This window comes from Eretmochelys imbricata, chromosome 18, assembly GCF_965152235.1.
Source record: "Eretmochelys imbricata isolate rEreImb1 chromosome 18, rEreImb1.hap1, whole genome shotgun sequence".
NCBI lineage: Eukaryota > Metazoa > Chordata > Testudines > Cheloniidae > Eretmochelys > Eretmochelys imbricata.
Window position 1 is genome coordinate 2,948,231 of NC_135589.1, and position 24,913 is coordinate 2,973,143.

At 50.4% G+C, this 24,913-nt stretch overlaps 1 protein-coding gene across 1 annotated transcript in view; it reads left to right on the plus strand.

Annotated features, from left to right (window-relative positions):
* The first annotated feature begins 1,651 nt into the window (after positions 1-1,651).
* SLC2A1 (solute carrier family 2 member 1) overlaps positions 1,652-24,913 on the plus strand; it is a 36,938-nt gene continuing 13,676 nt past the window's right edge. Inside the window, exons 1-2 of the mRNA XM_077837154.1 lie at positions 1,652-1,754; positions 15,225-15,317. Of these exons, the coding sequence (XP_077693280.1) occupies positions 1,737-1,754; positions 15,225-15,317 (111 nt within the window). The 5' untranslated portion in view covers positions 1,652-1,736. The remainder of the gene's footprint in view (positions 1,755-15,224; positions 15,318-24,913) is intronic.

Here is a 24,913-nt window from a genome sequence, read left to right on the forward strand (position 1 = left end):
AGCTCGTTTGCTGTCTCTCTCTTTCCACGCACGGCTCAGGCGGCGCCTCATGGTCTCGGACACCATCCGATGGTCCAGGGACATCTACATCGAACACATTACCGGCCACCAACAGCACCAGGAGGTGTGAGCTGGTACGACATCGTGTATCCGCTATGGGAAAGGGACTGAGAGGCTTTTTCTATGGGACCATATGAACTGGAACCCTAAACTCACTGAACAGTAAATCCCACCAAATAAGGGTAGATCCATCCCCATCATCGTATCTGCTCATTATACTCCACACCTGAACATAGCCATTGTATGGACAACATACCCCCATAGCTCAATGTCTGTACTTTGACCGGTTAAACTTTTACCCCCAATCAGGGAGATTGCAGATTATGTATTCCTTACGCCACCAGCTCCTAAACTGAATTTCGCACCCCTTGATAATCTGTATCTTATTCCCTGATAACCAGAAACTTCTATGCTTGAACTCTGTACCATTTTCTTTTTATTTCAACGTTATCTTAATAAAATTATTTAACCTGCGGTCCTGGCAAGATTGATTATTATTCAATAGTGGGTGATTTTACTCCGTTCTTATCACTCTGCTGGGGAAGGGACCCGGCTGCTTGGAGCAAGGGGGTGGGGAAAATATGTTTTGTTTTCTTTGCGAAGTGTGGAATAGAGTCAGTCCTGCCTTACAGCCTCCAGCAGACAGAGCAACAATCTCCTTTCAGCAGAGGAGCCGGCTCCACCTTTAAGCTCAGCAGGTGCAGTGAGAGGCCGAAAATTCAGAACAGCGACGTCCCCGAGGGATGAAAACACAACAGGAGAAACTCCAGTGTAAAAACACCATTTAAAGTTGGCAATCCTATCCCTCCCCTTCCCCCCTCTGCTCCACCCCAACATCGCCAAGGCCTGAGTGAATTGCAAAGGGAGGAGTTTGGTACCGAGCAAGGAATGAATTGCAGGCTCTGTTCCTTTCCCCCGGACCCTTTTATAAATGAGCTGGTTGTAGCGTGTGTACGTGCCCGGGAGAGAGAAAGCGTCCATGGGAGGAGCGTAGCATCTTGAAATCTCTCTGTCTCGGGCCGGGCCGGGCCGGGCCGGGCCAGGCACGAAGACTCTCTAGGGCTGCGGGCCGAGCCGAGACATGCCAAGCAGGAGCCCCCGGGAAGAGGAGACCCCTCTGCGGTGGCTAGCTGGGGAAGGGCCCAGCCGGGAGGCTGCGGGGATTGCAATGCTGTCCTCGTGTGTCCGGGCTCGCCTCTGCAGCGAGCTCCTGGGCGATGAGCGCGAGAGCCGAGCCCCGGCCGCCCGCGCGCCCGCCCTTGGCCCAGCCAGCGCGTTAACAATGAGAACCACGTCCGCCCCCCGCCGCGCGCCGCGCGCGGGAGGCCAGGGCCCTTGACGGACGGACGGGCCAGCCACTCAGGGCCCAGCGCCCGGGCCCTCGAGCCCTCCAACGGCGCACCCCCGACACACCCCCGTGAGCGCGCGGCCAGCCAATCAGGCGGGGCGCTCGCGACACACGCGCACACTTAAGCCGGGTCAAGGCGCGGCGGCCGGGCCAGGGCTTATACGGCGCGTTCCGAGCGCAGCGCGCGGCACGGGCAGCGCCGGGGCACCGCAGCAGCGCGCCGGAGGACTCGCGTCGGCTCGCCGGGACCCCCCCCGCACCCCCCCGCGCGGCTCGGCGCCCTGGCCCGGGGCAGCGTCCCTTGGAGAGAGCGCGCGGGCGCAGCACCATGGAGTCGGGGAGCAAGGTGACCGTGGGCCCGGCGGGGGGAGGCTCCCCGGGACCTTCCGGCGGGGGCGGCGTGTGCGTGGCCGTTTCGGAGGGAAGCGGGGTTTGGGGGAGGGCAGAGCGGCCTGCGGGGGGTCGCTGCTTCCCGGAGTCTTTCTGCCCCAAGCAGCCGCCTGCCTGGCCCTGGGCGAGGCGACGCGCACCGGGCGAGCCCCGTGGCCGGGGGCGTTCGGGGCAGGGTGGCTGGTCTGCGCTCACCCGCAGCGCAGAGGGAAGGCGGCTCTCGCGGGTCCAGCAAGGCCGCTTGGCCGCCGGGCTGGGTGCGGGCTCCATGTCCCTCGGGCCGGACTCAATGGGGCGTGAGGCGGGGCTGAAAACCCTAGGAGCCCCCTGCGCCTTATGGAGCATCGCCGGGGGCGCGAGTCCTGGCGGCTGTTTTAAACCTTCCCCCTCCTTGGCGCCTTGTGGGCTTGAGCCGCCGCCTGCTTTGGGCTCCTTAGCCAGTGCCCCGCTGGCAGCGATGGGACCCGGCTGTTGCCCCCCGGCTCCCTCCGGGGACGCCCCATCCTGCATTGCCCGGCGGGGGCGGCGGAACCTGGGGGGTCGGGGTACTGCGCAGCGCAGCCCAGTCCCAGCAGCGTGCGGAGTGGAAAGTTTTCAGCCTCGAGCGGCGATCGTGTGTTTAAAATAAAATAACTAAACAAATTAAACCCTTAGACAAGTGACTGATGGGGGGGGGGGGAGTTCCCTGCCGGAATCCCAGATGCAAGATAATCAAGCCATGTCCGAGGTGTTCGGTAAAAGGGCAAGTTTGCAGGGCTTAGGACTGGGGGGTTAAACCCCCGCTCCACAGCCTTTGGGGCTGGACCGGGGGGGAGAGTTCGTTGAAACTTGGTGCTGCGGTTTGGTGGGAAGGATGCCCGCCCCTGTAGCCGGTCTGTATTCAGTTGCTTAAAATACCCCAGCCTTCCTGTGTGCGCGTTAGCCTTGCCTGGCCGACGCTGGTGACCCCAAAGCTCCTAGTGGCACAGGAGGGAAGGGCTGTAGGCTTACGGGTCAGGACGGGGCTCGATGTCCCGCGTTCGCAGCAAAGTCCCCCCGTTTTCCCAGCGAGCCAAGGGCCGAGGGGATGCGGTGCTTCGGAAAGCTGGAGGGTTTCCCGTGTTGCCAATTCCTGGGATTTTTTTCCTTGATACTTGACGGTTTTTTCAAGCCCTACCGTCTGGAATCGAGGGTTTCAATAAGAATCTCCCCTTCCGTTTGACATGTTTTCCGAGCACGGCTTGTTATGGAGAAAAGCTGGGAATGAGGCCAGGTCCCCTCCAAAGGTTCAGACCAGAAGGCAAATAAAAAACCCCGAATCTTATTGGGGGAGCGGCCTGATTTTTAAAAGATGGGGGGCCCGACTCGGGATTTTTGAACATGTGGGGTTGGCAGTCCTGCTCTTTCGGTCTACGTTGTCCCGTTACGTAATGGGTCGGACCATTATGACTGTCTAGTCTGGCCCAGAATTTCACCAGGTGGTGATTCCTGCATGGAACTTGTTTGAACTGGAGCAGGGATGTAATCCCAGAGAGAGTAACCAAGGATACCCTCTTACAAATTATACAATCACAGTAAGGCCTTAAGGGGGGAAATAGTGTATGTATTTCTAATAATTCTTCCTTTGAGTTGGGCCTCGCATCATCGTTCAAATCCCCTATAATCTAATCCCCACACAGGCTTGACTTTCCCTCTTTTTGGTACATTTGCAGGACCGTGTTAAAAGGATTTTTTTCTTGTTTTTATTTGCTTGGTGGAAGAGCCCCCTAGTAGTCCCTGCCCTGAAGAGCTGCTTTGTTCTGTGCTTGGACCATACCTAGGACCATCTAATGCTAGTCCGGACTTGGAGCTCTTAAACACTAAGTGGATTAATTAACCCTTTAGGTTTTGTTTTTCTTCCCTCCTCCCTCAGGCTCCAATCCACAGCAGTCACCTTGTTTTACAGAGTACTGGTATGTGACGATTACATCGGTGCTCATGGTAAAAGAATAGGTTTTATAATGAAGAAAAGAGGGTGGGGGATCCAAAGCAAAAAACAGAAAAATCCCATCCCTGCCTAACTCCACAGAACAGAAGGGTTCAGACTGAGACTCCAAGTGGTCTTTTCTGATCTGACTTCTTATGGGTCTCAGATCATCCCAATGAGTAAATTGTTCCCCAGTTGCTCACATCTTCCCTGGTTACCTTCCACTTCACAGGCTTATCTGTTGCGTTACACTGGTATAGCTGATTTGGGTGGTGGTACTCCAGATTACAGCTGCTAAACCGTGGCCATGGAACAAAGGTTTGTAGTCTGGCTGCGCTGGGCTAGCTGCACTAGGCGAGTTTATAATGGTTGTATATTTAAAAATTGAGTATCCACGCAAACCCCTATGTAGCCTCTCTTTTGGTATAAACCTGGCTTACATCGATTTAGTTTAAAATGATTTCTTGCTAATTTAAACTAAATCACTGTGACTGGGTTAAATTGAATTAAGAGCGTCCACAGAGGGGGTTGAACCAGTTTAACCAAATTGATTTAAAATAATGATGTTCCTTAAACTGGCAGCTCTTGTGTGAAGATAAATGTGTAGACTAGCACTTACAATCATATTAGGTACTTTGAGTCAATTGACAATCAATTAATTCGAGTTGCATACTTGACGGTCGGGTCCCTAAAGCAGATTTTAGACCCCAGTGTGCAATGAAAGGGGATACTAGAGTCCAGGGCGGGGAATTCAGTCCAGCAGGCTCCTTCCCTCTCTGTTCAAGAGACCCATCTCTTTTAAAATAATAACCGGTCTTGTGACCATGCAGGGAGGGCACAGGAGAAGCAATGCTGTTCCGCCAGTCTGTGTTTTCTGGGTCAAGATGCTTACAAAGTTTATTTGTGCAACACTGTCTCCAGATTCCCTCCTTTCTCCCTAGCTTTGGAATGTGGTTTGGGATCAGCGCGTTACTGTATTTAGTTCGCTGCGCTCTTGTGCATTTTCAGGAGTGCTGATGGCTGGGTGGGGAGCTGGCTGGCAGCTCCCGGAGTGGAGCGTTCCTGTGCGCCCAGCTGTGGGCTTGGAACCGGAGCTCTGGGACGTGACAGCCAGGAGCACCTCACAGGCACAGCTTGCTCCGGAGGGGGAGGAGGCGAGCGGCTGGGACTGAGGGAATTTTGCCCGGTTGAACATAGAAGTCCAACGCTGGGCCAGATTCTGATCTCGGGCACAATGGTGTAAATCCGCAGTAGCTTGCATTTGGCTGTAGAAGCCCCAAAGGAGGACAGGGGGCCGGTTCACCTACCATAAACATAGAACTGGCTGGTTTCTATCAGCTCTGTGCTTAGAGGATATTTCCTCGTCTCTCTTTAGCGGATCTTTTCAACCTCTCGATGCTGCCTTCATTTCTGGGGTGTCACTTCAAGCTGTTCGAGTGGAGACCGTTTAATCATAAAGGTCCCCGGGGCGAGTAGAGACCAGAGCGCTGGGCAAGCACCGGCTAAGCCGGGCACCCCGTTACCCGCTGCCTCCATCCAGTCGGGCCCGGCTGCCTGTCTTGGGGGTGCCCGCGTTTCCCCGCTGCCCGGGCCGGGGGTGGCTTCGTGGCTCCCGGGTACTGAGCAATGGGCCGGGCTGGGCTGGGATTGCCGCGGGTTGGGCTCGCACAGTCCCGGGGCTGGCAGCAGCCGCTGCCCCGGCTCCATTCGGAGGGAAGCTGCCGGCATGTCCCCGGCGCCAGGGGGCGGTGTCGCGCTAGCCCCTGCGATGTAGGCCAAAGGGGAGAGCGAGCCCGACATCCCCGGGCGGGGCCCGCCGGAGCTCGCTGCCCATTGGCGGCCGGCGGCGAGCCCCTCTCAGCGGGCTGGGGGGAGCCTAGCTTCGAGCCTGCGGCAGCAGCTGCCAGCGCGGGGGGGCGGCGGGCGGCGGCAGGGATCCAGGGGCACAGCTGGGCAGTGCGGCGCTGGGGAGGTTCCCGAGGCTCCCCCATCTGTAACTTACCGAGGCTTGTTGCAAGGCTCTAGGTACCGGGCCTTCATTCCTGCCAGGGGGCGCCCAGCCGGATCTCTCAATCTCCATTCTCTGTGTTAAGATCCGGTCATTGCTTTTTTTATGTGTAGTAGCTCCCATGCTTTCTGGGCGGAGATAGGGGAGGGAAATCCCTGGGTCACATCCCAAACATAATAACTTAGGCAATGAAACCTTCCTCAGATAGCATGATCTGCACAGGACCATGCAACCCTGACTTACAGGAACTTGGGGGACCACTTGGGAGGAAGGATTACTTACCTGAGTAGGGGTTGCAACTCCAACTGTATTTCTAATGTACATCACAAGACCAGGTCTTCTTAAACCACTGTTTTGATCTAATGAATATCTGACTGATGCACCCTCCACTATACAGCTGCAATACAGCACCTTCTGATGCCTAGGCAGAGCCCACAGCTTTGCTTGCAAAATGCTGTAATTTCCTTCCCTCCAGCCCTGCTACTAGTAGCCTTCAGAAAGAGCCCTGCTACTTTTGTAACATGTTACAGGATATGCTGCAACTGACTGGGTCATGTTATGTAGCAGATTGCATTACACTCTCTATCCTCCCTCATTACAAAGGTGGAAAGTCCTGTAATTCCCTTCTAGGACTAAAGAGTTCCTTATTTCCTGTTTCCTGTTCCTAATTGCAGACTGAGCCCTTTTAAATGAAGTTGAGAGGAATTAATAGGTGTAAGGATGGAGGGAAAAGACAAAACAAATAAAAAACACAGTAGAAAGAGACAATCAGCTGTGGATACTCCTGTTTATCAACTAAACAAACTTTAGTCTTAACTCAGTGGTAGAAGATTTTGTTGGGTATCTCTAAATTTGAGATAATGGATGATCCAGTTAGGATAAAATAAGAGTCCATTCAGACTCAACTAATTTTAGCCCTAACTGAACCTTTTGTGAGAGTCAAAAAGGCTACAAATAACACCTTTAAAAGTATCTTCTTTGTGAGTCTCTACACTTCCTGGTTCAGGCTAGTCCATGAAGTAGGAAGTGGCAAAATATCATGGGAGAGGCTGTGCTTCATTTTCATTCCCAATTTTCCAGACTCCAGATGGCTAGCCAAAGCTTATCCAAACTTATAACCTTTAGGGTGCCTGATCTGACCATTAAACCTTTTAAAGAGATAAATTTAACCCAAAATTTAGGTTTTGTAAAATTTATTGGTGGAGACTCAATAATAGGAAATGCTATAAGAATTTTCTGGGGACAAAAACAATAGAATTTAGGTAGAAACTTAATTTGGTTCTAGTAAAAATTAGCCTTAATACCTGCAGAATTTAATAAAGCACAAAATCCTCTTCATATGAGTTTTGAACCATCCTTTAGAATTCTGTAACAAAGCTATCATTTTATATGATCTATATGATGGATTTAAAAAAAAAACCCTGTAGAAAAGTTACTTTTCTGTTCACTTCTACAAGACTTCCATAAGAGGCAACTAATAGAAAATGTTTAATTCTAATGGAAAGTTTAAAAAAGCAAATATTCTTCTGCCTTGACTGCAACCTAAACTAATTCAAAATCCTGCATGAAAACCTGAGAATGGAATTGAATGGAAACTGCCTCTAAACAAAAGTGACACTGACTGGATAATTTTCACTGTACAAGAAGATAGAAATCCAAAAAGTAAAAACAACATACAACATAAATAGTGAAGAGTAAATTGATCTTTAAAATTTTCAGGTTTAACAATTGAAGGTGTTAATACGTGCAGTATGTAAAATTATTTATTTAAGCTATGGGCCAATTAAAGTGGCTAGTGACTTTTGGATGCCCATCTTGAAATAACTTAAAGGGGACCTGGTTTTCAAAGTTCTGAGCACACACTTTCTATAAACTATGCCCTTTTATGGTGCTCTAAGATAGCTAGTCACTTTTGAAAATCTTGGCCATGGTGTAAGATGTCTGTTAGATGTTCACCCACTGATAATTTAAACAGTCCTGCAAGAGGAAAGGCACATCTGGCTGAAGAGAAGGCAAATCAGTGTGATTCCAAATGTAATTGGAGAAAGCACATTGAAAGGTGAATTTATAGTAGTTGCATGGATCAAATTCCTTTTAAATGAGAACCAGTACAGCACCTGACTGTACCAGACATCCAAACCCGTCAAGGACCTGTGCTACGGTATCCTTCCGTAAAAGCTCACTGTACAATAATTAGTTCTATGCAAACAGCGTGGTGCAATCTTATTGACGTAATGCTTCATAGTACAATATTCTGAAGATCTGTTTATTGCCATTTATTGTTGCCTCGTCATTCAGGGTGTGCAAATCATGATGACTAATTAGAAATATTCTTATACTTTCAGGCTGGTGTGAACTGCTCTGCTCCAGCATGGGGCAGAAGGAAAGTCTTTTTCTGTTTGGTAGGAGCTGATTCCGTGAGAGCAGGGGAGAGGAGTCTGCCTCTTGGACCTTTCTTTATTTGGAGGGGTGGGGGATGACTTGTGTGCTTTACATAAAGCTGCAACTACTGGCCTTTTAAAAAATTAAGAATCGTTTTATAACAGTGGTGTTAGGGCATGTTCAAACGCAAGCTGCTTTTCATGTCCACAGTGATGACACACTGTTGCTTTCGTAGGGGGAAGCTGTCTTGTGTGGTCATGGTGTGGCAATGATTTATGCAAAATAGCTTTTGGAATGAAGGAAATCAGCTGTGCAGAAAGGACAGAGTATGGGACAGGGTCTTAACTTCCAGGATCTGTTCCTGGTTTGTGTAACAGGATGGCTTGACCCTTTAAGGGCTAGAAGCCTGGGGCCAGCCAATCCTAGTTAGGAAGAAGACACACCTGTGCCAGGGATCAGGTGATTACCCTATAAGGAGCAGCAAGAAGCTGGGGAAAGGGGATGATGCAATCTTCAGAAAGAAAACTAGAGGATGCTGTGGCTGGCAGTGAGCAGCTCCTGCGGGAGACCCTTGACCATGGAAGGTTTTGAGCCTGGAAGTCAGAGACAGCGGACTCCATAGGTGTCAGAAGGAAAAGAGTCTGGTCTGGCCGTGGCCTGCAAAAGCAGGAATGGCCCCAGGCAGGAAGGCTGGCATTGGAAGAGAAACTTTTAGGGGTTTTTTGTTAGATGATTTGATGATAAACCTGACAGAAGGAGGGGTATTTTGGATCACAAAGCCGCTGGGTGACTGAGGGGTTCAAGAGGGCGAACGGTGGGGATGCTTTCGGGGCTGCCCTGAAGCCAGTGGGGCCCCTGGGAGGAGCCCATGCATTGACATCCTGCCACTTGCTTCCTGTGACCTTGAGCAAGTTAGCCTTCCTGTGCTGCAGATCCACTGTGTGCTGTGCTGATGCTGATCCATGCCCCATGTATTGAGGGGCTTCATTCAGTGCTGCTGTTGAGGTCTGCAGCTGGGAAGTGCCAGGCTCTGCAGCAGAAGTCTGGTCCAGCTCCGTCCAGTTCATTTGCTGGAAAAGATTCCCATTGGATTAACTGGGAGTTGGATTGAACCGCTGATAAGGCGAGGGAGCTGCTCCACAGCTGTCCAGCCACCTCCAGGCCTGTCTAAGGCATATAGGGCAACCCATGTTTTCTGCTTCTTCCAAACCTGCCACAGGTTGTAAAGACAGGGCCCTGATCCTGCCATACAGCTAAGGCTGGCAGGGACCACTACAATCCATTCACAGAGAGCAGCTTTCAGGAGTGAAGTCATAGGCTTCATGTGCACAGGACAAATGAGTGTGTCTAAGAGCTGCATTAAAACCCAGTTATGGCCAAAAAAGGCTGAAATTCCGTGGGGCTGGCCAGTGTGAATGGCTTATCTTTTGATTAGCCCAGTCTGGCCCCATCCACTGTAGGGCTTGGTCCTACTTACATTTAAGTCTGTGTCAAAACTGCCATTGGCTCCAGGCCTGCAGGATCAGATCTGCGACAGCCAAACTGTATTTAATCTAGTTCAGCCACCACTGCATATAAATGGCTTTAGCTGTAAAATAGTTCTGCTCTGTGTGGAAGGAGCCAAGATCTCCTTCTGTGCTTGCTTCCTAGAATCAGGAGAAGGGAGGGGAGAGGTTTAGGAATGGTACTGAATCTCTGGGGGCCCAGGTAGGTTTGCCACCTACAAGATGCAGAAAACCCTGTCACAGGCCACCCCAAACAAAAAGGGTCCTATTGCCAACCCTACCAGAGAGCCTTCTTGGGGTCCATACCACTTCCTGGAGCCTTCAAGGGAATACCTATTGTCCCTCCTAGGAGGAGCCACCGCCTCCCTCACCCCACTCCTTGTCCATTCTGCTTGCTGGTCCCTGGCACCAAGAGGAGCCACCATGGTTTCTGCAGGTGAGGGCCTGCCCCGTAGAGGGAAGGGACCAGGGTACGAGCTGTGCTCCCAGCCGTGATCTGCATAGCCAGTAGTTTCATGATCACTACGGGCATCACCCAAAAAACCTGGCACATAATACATCTTTTGACTGGCCATGAGCAAGGCAGTACAAAAACTAGCCAGGCCAGGTGGCAATGCTAGGTCCAGAGCCATCCTGCCACATGTTTTCAGTGTGGGTGGGAGCACATGGTGGTTTGTGCCTTACCCAGCATAATGGGGCCAGATCATTACTGGGTGCAGTTGTATTAACCACAGTGAGCCCCACCTTGTGCCCCCTTTAAAGGGGAATGTATTACATAGTAGAAAGTAAATACAGTCACGTGCACACAGCCTCCTGTTCAGTGCTCTCGTGTTAGCAGTGGGTAACAGCATGGGTGCTCAGCCTCTGCCTGCTGGTATTCTCGGGTTACGTTGGTACGGTGCCCTTAAAGGGACACACCATTTCAGTGCCTAGCATTAGCACCGGCTGAACATCAGAACATGCTGCAGGAGCATGGGGTGCCGGCAGGCATGGTAGCTGGATGCCATGCCTGGCATTCAGGAGTGCGAGGTGAGAAGGGGAAGCATGTATTGCTGGGGAAGGGGATTTCTTTCCTCTCTGAACCTATACGGACGGGATGTGGCCCCTTTCTACATAAGCTCAGCAACACAGAGAAAGAAGTGCCTGTGAGAAAAAGGAACAAAGTGAGCAGTTAAAGGAATCATTATAAACCTGTCTGAAAACCTCAGCTTCTGCCTGAATCCCATGCGATATGTGCCCTGTGCATCATGAATGGTGTGTGCATCTGCTCACATGCTCCACCCCTTCCTTGTCAGTCTCAGGCCACCAGCTGCCTGCAGCCCTTCATCAAACTCAAGTGAGATCTTTGTCCAGAGCCCCCAGAGGTTGACTTCCTATGTAGGCTCAGTGTCCTCTTCATCCCCATCCTCCCAGCCCTTTGGGTGTATGTCCTTGTCCCTCAGTGTGTTTGGGGAAATGGGCTTGGGCTGCAGGTGATGGCTCCTAGCCCTGGTCAGCTGGGCTTGAGAGAACTAGCTGTACCCAGAGCGACTCACTTCTCACGGTGCCCAGTATCTCTGGTCTTTGTGGTGTCAAAAGGCACTAGGACCTGCTCCTCTTAAGGCCTGGCATCTCTGAACTGGAAGGATAACCATTACCGATACTTCCACAGGGTAAAATTCACCCCTGTGCAGATTGTGCACCACTGGGGATGTCTATCTTATGGACTTTTGTGCTTTAGAACTTGTACGGATCCTCTTGATACCAGCTTCTGCTCCTTGATTTTTGCAAGCCAGCAGGCACTGAATCTGGTATGAGTTAGAGCAGCTTAGGGGCTGCTCTAATTTATGCCAGCAGCATATGGACCTTGTATCAGCTGTAGACTGGGGTAGCAGGGTGGAACTCAGTCCTGTCCTTCCCCACTGAATTACTCTTTGATGTGCCCCTTGTACCAGGCTGGGGGCAGAGTGATTGGCACAGAACCCAGCTCTGATATCTTTACACTAGCTGATACCCTGCTGCCAGGGGAATTCTCGGCTGGCCACTCAACCCAGAGCCTGGCTTCTTTTATGCAGATGGAGAAACTGGCCCTGTTTCAAAAAGTGGTGCTTGGAGCTCTGCAACAATCATGCAGTGTTTCCTTCCTTAGCCCAAAGCCCCTTTGAAATCCAGGAGAAGCTGCCCTCGCTGAGGAGGGCCTGAGTCTTAAAACAGAACAAATCCCCCTCTCCCCATCTGTTGCATCACAACTGAGTGCACCCTACAGATGCAGGGCCAGATGTGCTGGTATGCTCCAGCTGCTCTGTCACTTGAGCAGTGCAAAGCTACCAGTGACTGGCCTTGAACATACTTTTCACCATTCATGCCCTTTGTTTGTCTTTTGCATTTTACTCAGCCTAGTCAGTTTCTCTTTACATAGGCTCACAGATGGCACAGCTAGAAGGGACTGTTAGGATAGCCTAGTTGGACCTCCTGCATAATACAGGCCAGAGGACTTCATGCAGCAATTGGATGACCACTTGTGACTGAACTAGAGCAGATCTGTTGCCATTCATTGTTGCACCCAGGTTCCCATGTTAGCACTGGGCTGCAAACACAGCAGAGGACTATTCCAGTGGGAACACTGCTGCTGTTTGCATTTCATAAAACCAGTACAACCCCCTGCTCTGAAATCAACACAAGTGCCCATATGATTAGACAAGGGAGGACTGGGAGACTTGCATTTTACCTGCTTTGGGAAGGTTCTGGGAAAGCTTTAAATGCTGAGCTGCCTCTCATGTTCCATCATTCCTGTTTGCTGGTGGATGCAGATCTCATGACTTAATTGAGGCATCTCGTTAACTGTTGCTGGGTAACTTGAGATGGTAACCTCATTGGCTATCCAGGCTCATACTTGCTACCCAATGAAATCAGCGACTGGTAATTAAAGTCAGGCAATTAAAAAGTGGGTTCAGCATCCCCCTCTGAAAAGAGGGCGGGGAAATGAAGGGGACCAGGCCATGGAAGGAGGCTCTGCTTCCAACTGAGCTGTGAGGAGAGGTGCAGAGTCAGAGGGACAGAGACAAGACAGGTGGCTAAGCCAAGAGCTGCGCAGGAGAGGGCTCTTGAAGCTGGGCTGCCGAGAGGAAGGGATGAGGGACCTGAGCTGTGGCTTGTGAATCAATCTGTGGGCGGATTAACGAGGAAGACAGTTTCAAGGAGGATTTTGACATGAGTAAGGGCCCAGAGGGGTTGTTCCAGGGCTGCAGGGGTGATGTAAGCAGGCAGAGGGCATAGGCTAGTGTCTGGGGAGCCAAGATTGGCAGATGCTGTAGAGCAGAGTTCCTGTGGTTAAGGCAGAGGAGGAGCAGGTGTCTTGTACACAGGCCTCGGTCATGGTCTGACCCCTGCAGGTCCTTTCTGAGCAAAAAAGTAATTGCAGTTAATTGTAAAAAGAAAAGGAGTACTTGTGGCACCTTAGACTAAATTGTGGCTCTGAGACTGAATCTCCCATGTGACCAGGCTCTGGGTCCTGGCTCTGTACAATACAGGGGTTGGGGTGGAGCTGGATCATCACCCTACTACGCCCCCGGCAGATGCACATGGCCTAGGTTAAAGGTTTGGGATCTCTAACAAGGGCACACTGAGATCTGGCAAACCTGCACGGCTGTTTCAGCAAACTCTGCCCTCCACCAAACCAACATTGCTTCAGAGAGCGGGTGTGAAGAAATCAAAGAGAGGGCTTTAATTTCACATGGCTATTCCAAAGCTCATCAGCCCAGCCTGTGAAAAGTGGATCCCAGTTTTCTGGGTACAGCCACCAGGCTGAGCTACTGGTGACTTTCCTGCCTGGATCAATGGGCCATTCATGGAGGTGTCCAATTACCAGCCTGCGTAGACACTCCCTACCCCCACCCTCCCACTTCCTCCAAACAAACTGCCAATTGTTACTCGAACGCTAGGCAGGGGAGAGGTAGTGGGAGAGGACTTGCCAAGTAGCTGTAGGCATTGAGCGTTGCATAAATGCAGGGATTTTGCTGAGTAACTGAACTATACTGACAGATTGTTGTTTGCCTCGGCTGAACCAGGCTGCAAGTGCAACCCTGCGTTTGCTTTCCTTTCAAACTTCAGCCCTGATGCCATGGCATTACCCCTTCTCCTGCCCAAGTGATGGGGCCTTCTGATGCATATCCTCTGGGAGGAGAGAGGACCTTGACTCTGGAGGATGGGTACTGCTCCCTGGAATGGATGTACTGTTTGTCCCAGCCCCAGTTCATAAACAGTAGGTTTCTGGTACTCAGCTCTGCAGAGATTTAAACTAGTGAACGCCAATACCTGATACTTATCTTACCTACACAAGCTTAAAGCCAGAGTAACTCCATGGAGGTCAATACGGTATCACTATTATTTATTTAGCATATGCATAGACTAGCCAGGCGATGGCATCTTCAGAGGCCTGATGCAGTTCTTCTAGGCTACCACTGAACCTAATTGTCAGGCATTCATCAACAATGTGCGTCATGCAACAAAGGGCTGTCACGAAAGCCCCGGCAATACTGCCTGCACAGGGACCTTGCCCTGCACGCCCAGGATAGAGGGCAGGCCCATGCCTATGGCCCAGTGCCTGGAATCCCACAATTTCAGCATTTGCTTTAAAAAAAAAAAAGTTCAACCTCTGGATTGAAAGAAAAGTTTGAAAACTTGACCTGAGTTTCCTTAGACTGTAAGGTCTTTGGGGCAGGGGCTGTCTCTTCTGTTAGTACAGCGCCTAGCACAGTGGGATTCTGGTCCATCACCAGGGCTTTTTGGTGCGACTGCAATTAATAAATGACTAATACCTGCCTGAGTCTGCAGATAGCCTGAAACAGTAGCCCCAGCCATCTTAACTCTGAAGAAGAGACCACAGCCACAGTATGGTGATCAGGGCTCCCATCTGAGGTGTGCCAAGGGTCCTGGATTGTTTAGTTCAGGCCTGTATCCTTTTAAGTGAGAGGAGATTCAGGCTCCCCATCTTTCCCAGGAAACTGCTTTTCGTAATATGATACATACACACGTATATATTAACCCCTGAAAGATCTGGTCAAACACTTTGCTGTAGAAAATGGGTGGATTTAATCTAGAATTGCATTGATGGAACAAGTAAGGAAATGCTAACAAGGGATACCCTTTATGGGATACTAACTCAGTGGGCCAAATCTGTCTTCATGTCAATCAGTGCAACTCCACTGCAACTTGTGAGCTTGCATGGGTGGACTTTGGATTTTTTTATTCACTATCCATGCCCCAATCTGCAAGCTTCTCTACTGGGGGCTACTTTTCTGAGTAGGGAGAAAGCTGGGGGACGACTGCTCTGCTCTGTTCAGCCTCTCGCTCAGTAGTGGATACGCTGGAAGCCAGGAGAAGATGAGCCCTAAATCTCCTGGCTCGTTGCAGATGGGAAGGGGGCAGGGAAGGGTGTACAAGTCTTGTACGTGCACAGCCGCTGCCCAGTTGAGATCCAGAGGACTGGATCCTAAAATGGTTCAGGTCAGGAGCCAGGTGGGTGACCTGGACCGGGGGCTGCCCCCACAGTCCTACATTGGAGAGAGGAGCATTTCCCAACCTGACCGCATGTTTCTCTTGAAGCAGATGACAGCTCGCTTGATGCTGGCGGTGGGAGGAGCAGTGCTGGGCTCCCTGCAGTTTGGCTATAACACTGGAGTCATCAACGCCCCTCAGAAGGTAAGGGGGAAAGGCTTGGTGTAAGTACAAACATTCTCTGCTGTACTCATGCTGCCCCGTGCTTGTGCTTTGCAGCCTGTCCTCACACAGACAGACATACACACAGCACACATCCATCGCACACCCCACAACATGAAACCTCTCAAACTGCAGCACATCCCCACACATGGAAACAAACTGCCACGCACGTGCACACGTGGAGAGTGACGCATCCATCATTGTAACACAACACTTGCATGCTGCAACACAATGTGAATACTTGCACACTCCAAAACCACTCCACACATGAAAACACACACCGACACATACTACCCCCACTCCAAGCTCCGCTAAAATAGCACATCCTGTTAAACAGCTTACGGACGCTAATGAGATTTATTAAGCAGTTATTTGGCTGTTGCCAGGAGCATTAGTTTCCTCTTTCTTTACTATTTTTTTAAAGAATTCTGGGAAAGTTATTACATAAACTGACCTCTTCTCTTGACTAATGAGAGAGGCCCCAGCAATGCAGATCAGACCAGCATCCGAGCCTTCCCAAATTAGTTCAGACTCGGGGCTTGGATTTGGGACCCTTTTCTAAGGGTATGTTTACATTGCAGTTAGATACCTGCGGCTGGTCCATGCCAGCTGACTTGGGTTCATGGGCAGAGAGGACCCATGCCTGTGGATAGTGGGGGTTGGGGGGGCAGAGTGAGGGCAGCTGGTGTCAGCAGTGTTACTGAGCATGCTCAGTACAAACCAAACAGCAAATCTGCATGTGTTGTGGTGTCGTTGTCGTTTCCCCCCACACACACACACATTCCCTCTGCTCATGATGCTTGGGCTAAGGGGCTGTTCAATTTGACATTTGGATTCTGGGACCCTCCCACCTCCACTAGGGAAAGTGATGGAGGAGCCTGTAATGTAGATGGGATTCAGGAGTTCTTAGAGCCAGCTCAGAGCAGGTCTGGACAACACTGAGCATTGCCTAGATAGGTCCCACTGGTTGAGCTGCCTTGGTAGTATGATGCCTTTGGGCTGGGATAAAGAATCTGTTTAAAAAAAAAAAACAACCCACCAAATAGTTGCTTTGAAGCAGGATGAGTTTGACAGCCTTTGGTTCAGCCCACAGGGAACCTGATCTCTCCAGCTGCACAGGTGCTGATGATAGGGATTACCTACACTTTATTGGTGTCTCTTACCCTTATATGTGTTCCTTCTTGTCTGCTGCTTAGCAACCACCCCTGCCCTCCTGCACTGCCCTTTTAGATCAGCTGTTTGCGTATTTGGTCAGCTGAGTCATACCAGATCTGCATCCTCATGCTGAGACTATTACAACAAGGGTGGGAAGAGACTCCCTGTGAAAAGGATCCTCTAAAGCAGGGGTAGTCAATAGGCAGACCCCAAGCCAAATCCAGAGATGCTTTTGAATGGACCCCAACATCTTAATCTTATTTACTTATTGTTACTGAGGTGTGAAAAATGTTTCTCTGGAGTCTGGACTTTGACAAAAATCAGACTACCCCTGCTCTAAAGCCAGATTCCATTAAATCTGCTGTCCTTGAGGGCTGGGGATGACATTGCCCAACCTTCCTTCCTAGCTAGCTAGCTTGCAGGGGCAGGGTATTGATACCAGTTTCAGAAATACTGGGCTTTCACTCACACTCCTGATTTTTACTGATGTGAGTAAGGATGGAATCTGTCAGGAAGTATGGCACCAAGGTACCCCATTATCTCCTAGCAGAATACAACTAAATCCCAATAGCATCCGCAGGGTTACTTGTATCCTACAGGTTTCAGAGTAATGGCTGTGTTAGTCTGTATTCGCAAAAAGAAAAGGAGTAGTTGTGGCACCCTAGAGACTAACCAATTTATTTGAGCATAAGCTTTCGTGAGCTACAGCTCACTTCATCGGATGCATACTGTGGAAAATACAGAAGATGTTTTTATACACACAAACCATAAAAAAATGGCTGTTTATCACTACAAAAGGTTTTCTCTCCCCCCACCCCACTCTCCTGCTGGTAATAGAGACTGGGAATGGTTGAGTCATTATAAAAAGTAACCTATTTCCCCTTGTTTATTCCTCCTCCTCCCCCCTTCCCCCCACTGTTCCTCAGATGTTCTTGTTAAACCCTGGATTTGTGCTGGAAATGGCCCACCTTGATTACCATACACGTTGTAAGGAGAGTGATCACTTTAGATAAGCTATTACCAGCAGGAGAGTGGGGTGGGGGGAGAGAAAACCTTTTGTAGTGGTAAACACCCATTTTTTCATGGTTTGTGTGTATAAAAACATCTTCTGTATTTTCCACAGTATGCATCCGATGAAGTGAGCTGTAGCTCACGAAAGCTTATGCTCAAATAAATTGGTTAATCTCTAAGGTGCCACAAGTACTCCTTTTCTTTTTGTATCCTACAGTGCAGGACACTACAAGTGTTGGGGACTGGAGCCTGGGAGAAGATACCTAGGAGACAGATAGGGCACTCTCTCCTGGTCTCCCCGAAGTCGGGGGAGGGAAGTAATGCCAAAGAAACCAGGATGGGGTCCTGCTCTGAGTGGATCATCACTAAGGGTGGGGTGGAGTTCTGACACCTTTGTGTGTTTGGTGTCCAGTGACAAAGCCCTATTGGCAGTCAATAGGAGCTGAGAACGAATTCACTTAGGTGACTGTGAAAATCCTACCGATCACTTTCATTCTGGCATCTAATGTGCACACTGGAGATTCAAGAAACTTTTAGAAAAAGCTCTGACATGTTTCTCCCACATGCCAGACTCAGCTGTTTTCAGGGCCCCAATGTCTCAATCTGAAACATCTGTGTCTGCCATGAAGGACAATCCACCCCCACCCTGATGATCACACCTGCTGCCCAAAGGCAGACAAAAGACAAGCCTTGAACTGACTGCTGCTGGTCAGCTTGAAAAGGACCAGGCATTCCAGGGCCATGGAGAGAATTAAAACATCAAAGCATCTGTGTACAATTCCAAATAATTAAAAATACAGAGGTAGAATTTGTGCTGTAGGAATATTAAGCCTATTGCAGGAGGGATCAGCAGGCCAGCTGCACAGTGGCATGATTTGAATTACAAACAAGGCCCTGTTACTCTGAAACAGCTCAAAGAGGTTAACAAAAAAGCTCCTTTTAGAAACTTTCTAATACTTGTAAACAGTGTAGAAATTTGTAATGACTTAATCCATTTTCACCTCAAATTAATATGGATCATCTAGCTAATTAGGAGACTGCAAGAATGTTTTTTATTGCAACATGCAAAGTACAGTTGAGCTAGGAAACTCGTTTTGGGGGGAGTTTAACCCCTTTCACACCAAGGTCTAGGCTATAGTCTTGCAAGAGCAGAACTAGTGTTTTGAACAATTCTCTGAAGAGGCAAAAGCACTGGCTATGTGCTAAATTACTATTCCGTGTTGCAGCTAAACATACAGAGTGTGACTCTACACGAGGGATTTAATCCTGTGAGATGCTGAAGAGCCGGCTATTCCCAGTGAAGTCTGTGGCTCAGTGTTCACTGACAGTCTGTGTGATGCATGTCTTGCTACTGAGTCTCCTTTCTCTTGCCTCTGTAAATCTGAACTAACTCAGCTGATGTCATCTTGGTGTCAAACCAGTGTGAAACCAAAACTGGGGCCCCTGGTAGAATTCCAGTCTGCCTTCTAGTTCTCTCCTGGCCTGGACACTTTGTTGGGGGAAAGGGGCTCATGAGACATTGCTCTGCAAAATGAGCTCTTGGTAAAGGGATTATGGGTCTGAAGCTTGGGAAATCCAGGCAGCCCTGCTGGGCTGGGCCTGTATTGGAGAAGCTGTGTGTTCTGCAGGGGTTAGATGGACACAGTGCTTAATTTGTTCCAGGGTTAAGCCCTGGCATCTCTGAGCTTGAGAGTTCATAGCCCCAGCACCTCTGCATTTGCTGTGTCAGTTATGAATGTAAAAAAATATTGCTTGAGCCCCAGCACCTCTTTCCTTGCAAATTAAGAACTGGTGGCCAGTTGTTGCAGGGACAGGCTGGCCCTGCCTTTCACTGGCATTTTCATTAGTGATTTATGGCTAGTGTTCTGGGACCCACCAGAGACTAATTGATGGCAGCTTCTATGTTGTTGGCTGCAGATCCATCCCAACTGAGAGCAGAGGAGCAGCCTCCCCTGTCCTGCAGAGCCACAGTAGAGGGAGGGCATGGCTGTGAAGGAGAGATCTAGAGCAGCCCGGCTGCAGAGTCCTACCTGAGTTAAGAGTCCTCCTCGTGTGCCTCACTAGGACTTTCGGGGTGCACCTCATGGTTCTCCATGCTGCAGCGAGCTGAGCTGCTCTGTGATGGAGAACTTTTGTCCTGCTGGGCACATGAGGAGTTGTGGGAAGGCTCTGGCAGACTCATTGCAAAGAGGGCAGATTACTAGCCTGAGTGGAAGTGGAACCTGGGCTCTAACCCACCCCGGAAGTCCAGCCAACATGCCTGTGCTGAAAGGCTGTTGTACATGGCCATGGCAGGGGTATAAGAGCTTGGGCTTACAGCTGCGGTGAAGAGATCCTGTAACAGATTCCTACTAAGAAAGTAAGTTTTTGATGCTACCCCACCCTGCCCACAGGAGGCCTTCACTCCTCCCAGCTGGAGGGCATTGGCAAAGGCACCTGCATCCAGACTGTTAGAAGCAATCATATCTGGTACTTTGCACAGGGGAGGGTGTGAGGTGGAAGCCTAGGATGGACTGTAGAAACCCGGAGTCTCAGCAGGGGTTTATTCCCCATAACCTCAAAGTCATTGCTTCCCAGGATAGAGTTCCCCATCATGTAAGTAGGGCCTGAATTCGTTGTTCCTAGATGTAGAAATTCTCATTTAGCCACATCAAAACACATTTGGCTTGCACCCAGCTGATTCAGAGTGATCTAGATTGCTTAAGTGACCTGTCCTCTTCATTATTTATCACTCCTCTAATTTGTCATCTGCAAACTTTATTGGTGGTGGTTCTGTTTTCTTCCAGGTCATTGGTGAGCCGAGCAGCTCATGGGATTGTTCTTTGACCCTGCAAAGATTAAAGTAAAAGCTCTTACATGGGATACATTTGAGAAGTTAATTCCCAATAGGTTACCCATGGCCTTGGGCAGGGCATACAGTGAGGTTATATTAGGAACATTCCCCATAGCCCATCCATGCTACTTTGCAGAGGGTGTGTGGGGTGCGTCCCCCACAGGCCATGCGTACTAATCCCATGGAGGTGTGCACAAAGGGCCATGGGAAGTCTGAGTAATTCATTCCTTATGAAGAGAGTTTGGCTCATTTTTATTTAAATGATGCATTTGGGGGGTTAAATTCTGCCCCATGGGGAAGGAGGGAAGCAGGACTTAACCAAACCCATGGATGTTAATTACCCTCCCTGGGTTTCTTTGTGTCCTGACCCTATAAAATCCTCTGTGGAGCTAGTGTCCCAGACACTCCCCCTTTAGCCAGCTTTGCACTGGCCCCACAAGCTGGGCTCAGGAGCTCAGTCATGTGGGCGCATCATGGAGCTGGAGACTTCACAGGCCTACTGGGGTGTGGGGAGGCAAGATAGCTGGGGTCCAGTGTCTGGGAGATGGGGGCCAGGGCCCTTCACCTGGCAAGTGGACTTGGGGCCTGTATTTTATACCTGAGAGGAGGAGCTGGGATGGGAGTGAGGGTTAATCTCCTGTTGCTAGGAGAGCAGGGAGCACTGGGGAGGGGGAGAGGAGAGATCAGGGCTGTGTCAGGGAGAGGGGGGATGTGGAGCAGCAGCAGTTTGCTGTGGGGCCTCCCAGCTGCTTGGGCTCTCAGTAGCTATTTCCCTGTGAGTGGCCTGGCCCTGGCTGTTCCCTGGTGCCAGCGCACAGGGGCCCAGGTGCAACTGGGCTCACTCTTCTTCCCTAGGCATGGGATGGGGGTCTCTACTGCCCTCCCCCTTTGGTGGGCACAGATGGGGGCTGTTCTGTGCCATGCCATGCCATTCCATTGCACTTGGCACTCCAGGGATGAGATGGGGGGGCATGAACTTTGTCAGCCTTTCTTCCCCTTGGCCGGCCTTGATGCCGTTCACGGTGTGTGTTTGCGGGGGGAGGAGTACCAGTAAACCACTGCACAGCGCTGGCCAGCCTGAGTCCCCAGCGGCAGCGAGGTTGAGATACTGGGCAGTTTGGGGTTGGGATACAGAGCCAGTCGGTGTGAATGTTGTCTGGGCTCCTAGTAGAGGAGGAGTTGTTGGTGACTGGTGGGGAGTGAGTGAGCAAATCCCTAATGGACAAATACTCTCAGCGCACGCCCTGCATCATTGCTGGCCAAGAGTTTAATGGGCTATTGAGGCCAAAGCCCCCTCTCACCTGAAGAGACTGGGGCTGATCCCCATGGACAGAGCATGGTGCAAGCTTATGTAACTCACTGGCAAAGTGTGGGTCGTGCCCACTGCTGCCCAGTGGCTGAGCTGCTAGAGGAGAATAACCTATGACGGCTGCCAACCAGTGGAGTTGCTTTGTTGGCTCAAGCGGTAGAGATCAGTGCTGAAGTTCTTGGGTTTCAAAGCCTCTGGTAGTTACACGTGTGCTGCCTGCTGGTGCTGGTTTGCAGGGCCCTTGGGCCGCCCCCTTTCACCAAGCTGCATTCAGATTTCAGCCTCCAGGCCACCCTGGGAAGCTGCTGGCCTGCGTCACACCCTGCACACAATGTTGCCCAGGCTCCTGATGAGCTTGTTTTGACCATAGAACAATGGTCAAGATGACAATGGCTGCAGCAATTGGGATTCCTGGCACTGCTGTGCCCATAAACACACCTGCATGCTTCAGCCGTGCAGGAGCAAAGTATGGCTGGTCACTAGGCAGCCTCCAAGGGTAGGGCAGGCGCTAGGAACAGGGAGACTCAATGAGAACTGCTGCTCTTTAAAATGACCCTCTGTATTTAGGGACAGCCCAGGAACTTGGCAAACTGAAGCATTGTCCCTGCTCTCCAGGAGGCGCCAGCCTGGGATCACTGGTATTGTAGCTAATAGTCTGAGTACAAAGAGGATGAGGGAGTGAAATGCTGATCTACAGCTAGACCCCGTCAGGTGCTGGTGGAGCTCCAGCAGCAAAGACAGTTAGGTGAGATCTTATGAAGTGGATCCTCAACTAGTGTAAATCAGTGTTGCTCCACCAGCTGGAATTGGCTGCATTTCATGGGGTGGCTTTAGTGGTATAAATGGAGCAATGTTGACTTACCCTAGCTGAGGATCTGGCCCTCAGACTTCCCAAAACTAACTTCATGCTGGAGGAGAGCAACAAAACCCACATCCGTGCAGATCTTCAAGGCAAACACTGGGGGATGAATATCTGCTGTGCTGTCACTTAAGAGCCCCCTCCTCTCTCCTGCGCTGCCCCCCCTTCAATTGCTGAAACAGCTTCTACTTAATTCCTTGGGGTGTTGGGGGAGAAGGGGTGTCAATACAGGCTGGACTAGGTATTTGAGAAATATGTAGGGGAATGTCTCTGCCTTGGACATTGCACAATCAAAGTGGCTGATCCTGCTCTCACAATCGGTGCCAGTGAGCCATTCAGCTCATGTGGACTGAAGGAGGGAGGGGGGAGTGCAGAGATCCAAGTCAGTTCTCTTCTCCTCTCCCCCTCTCCCCCCGGCCCTTTCCATTGCTCACTGGATGCCTGGGGGTGAAGTTCACCAGATCACAGCTTCACTTGTCCCCCTGAAATTGCAGAGCCCCTATGGCAAATGGGACCTGTGGCGTCAAAGCTTTTGAACCAAAGATTTTGTAGGCAGGCAGCAGGAAAGCTGAATGGGGCACCGCTCCCCTCTGGCCTAGTATATCCCTCTTTCCAATTGAGGAACAGCTCCTCTCCCACCTGCAGCCCTTTTGCGACCAAGGAAGGAGCCTGATGGTTTACTAGAGAGATGTATTAATTTCCCTGCCTTCATAGCTGATAACGGGGTAACCCTGATGCCCCTGCTTGGACTGGCTTGGTTGCTCTCCAGCAAAACTGGACTTTCTTTTCTTCTTGCTGTATGTAAATGGAGGCCAATTGCCAAAGACACCCTGGCCTTTATGTTGCTGACACTGAAATCAGCTTCCTGTATTTTAATTTTTGTGTAATTCATCCCTGGGCTGTTTACATCCCAGTAGGGCCAGACACTTCTTCCCCCCCAAACACATGCCTCAGTCAGGTTACCACTGCCCCAGCACCTGCCCTGCTCACCTGGCTCCTCCTCCCCAGTGACTCTCCTGCTCCCCCATCCTTAGCAGCAGTCACCCCAGCTCCCAAATAATCCTCCCCCTTCCTGCAGCAAGCTGTAGGACCCCCTTTCCCTTCCTTGACACAGCAAGGACCCACCTTGTGTTCTCACCTGCTGCACCAAACTCCATCCCCTCCCTACCGCCACCCCCAGCAGTATTTTCTGCCAAACTTCAACCAGTTTATAGCCCACCCCCAATCTCCCAGCAGTGAGTGCAGGATTGCCACTGCAGTATGTTTCCCCATGTTTTTGTGAAGTATCATGCTGCATGGAGTAGGGGCTTTCCCCCTTTAATAGATCAGTCAGTCTTCTGCTGTTAGCTTAGCTCTTCCTCCTAACATAACAGGGTTTGGAATAGACCAAGCACGGATGCAGCTCAGAGGTCACTGGGATCTCAAATTACATCAGTTTTCCCCTAAGTTCTCTCTCCAAAGTATTTATAATGTTTCTCCTGCTGGATCTGAGCAGCCTCTCTGAAATAGAACAGCACACGTGTTCCTCCCCTGCCTTAAGCTGTTTGTGAATTAGCCACCTTGGCTGCTGCAAGAAAAGAAGTGCAAAACCTGAACTCGGACCTTGCCAGAGGCAGGAGAGAAGGAAACTGTCCAAACTGGCCCTTTGCAGTCTATTTGTAATTACACAGTCCATTGAAGTCAATGGGAGCATTGGATCAGGTCCATAATGGATAAGTACAATTATATGCATGGAAGGGGAAATTATGAACATGTGATAATGAAACAGGCTCCAACACATAGATCTGCACCTGTACTTCCATTAGAACCCTGTTCAGCTGGTCTGGCACTTTGAGAAGAAATATCTTTATAAGCTGAAATCTAGTGGAGGTTCCAGAGTCTTATAATTGGAATCAGATTTGTTCCTTTTGGGGGGTACTTTCTTTCCCTCTGTTTGAGAAGAGCAGTAAATCCACAGTTTCTGACATTTTCACTCTGATTTTTAGAGGGATGCTGTCAACTTGTAATCTAGTCTACTTCAAAAATGACCCGTAGTTACATTTGCTGTGCCTGCCTCAGAATCCTGCTGGCAATCTTTGTAGTTACACAAACGAAGTTACCCCTCTCCCGACCTGGGACAGTGACTGTCTGCCCTGTTTAACCCTCCTCGGGATCAGGGATGTAATTGATTGACCTGCTGCCATTCTGCCAAGTGTGTTAGGCACCTCTCCCTTCTCTCCCCCTCCAGAGGATCCCAGCTCCACCCACCAACCCAAGAGACTCCCTGAGATTTCACATTCTGCCATGCAGACCCTGCGCAATTCACCTTCCCATCAGTAAACCTCTCCTTTCTCTGCATTCATATTCCTGCCTGTCTGCTGTGGCCTGGGGATGAGGCTGTCCTTTCCCTCAGGCACAGCAAGGAGGTCATT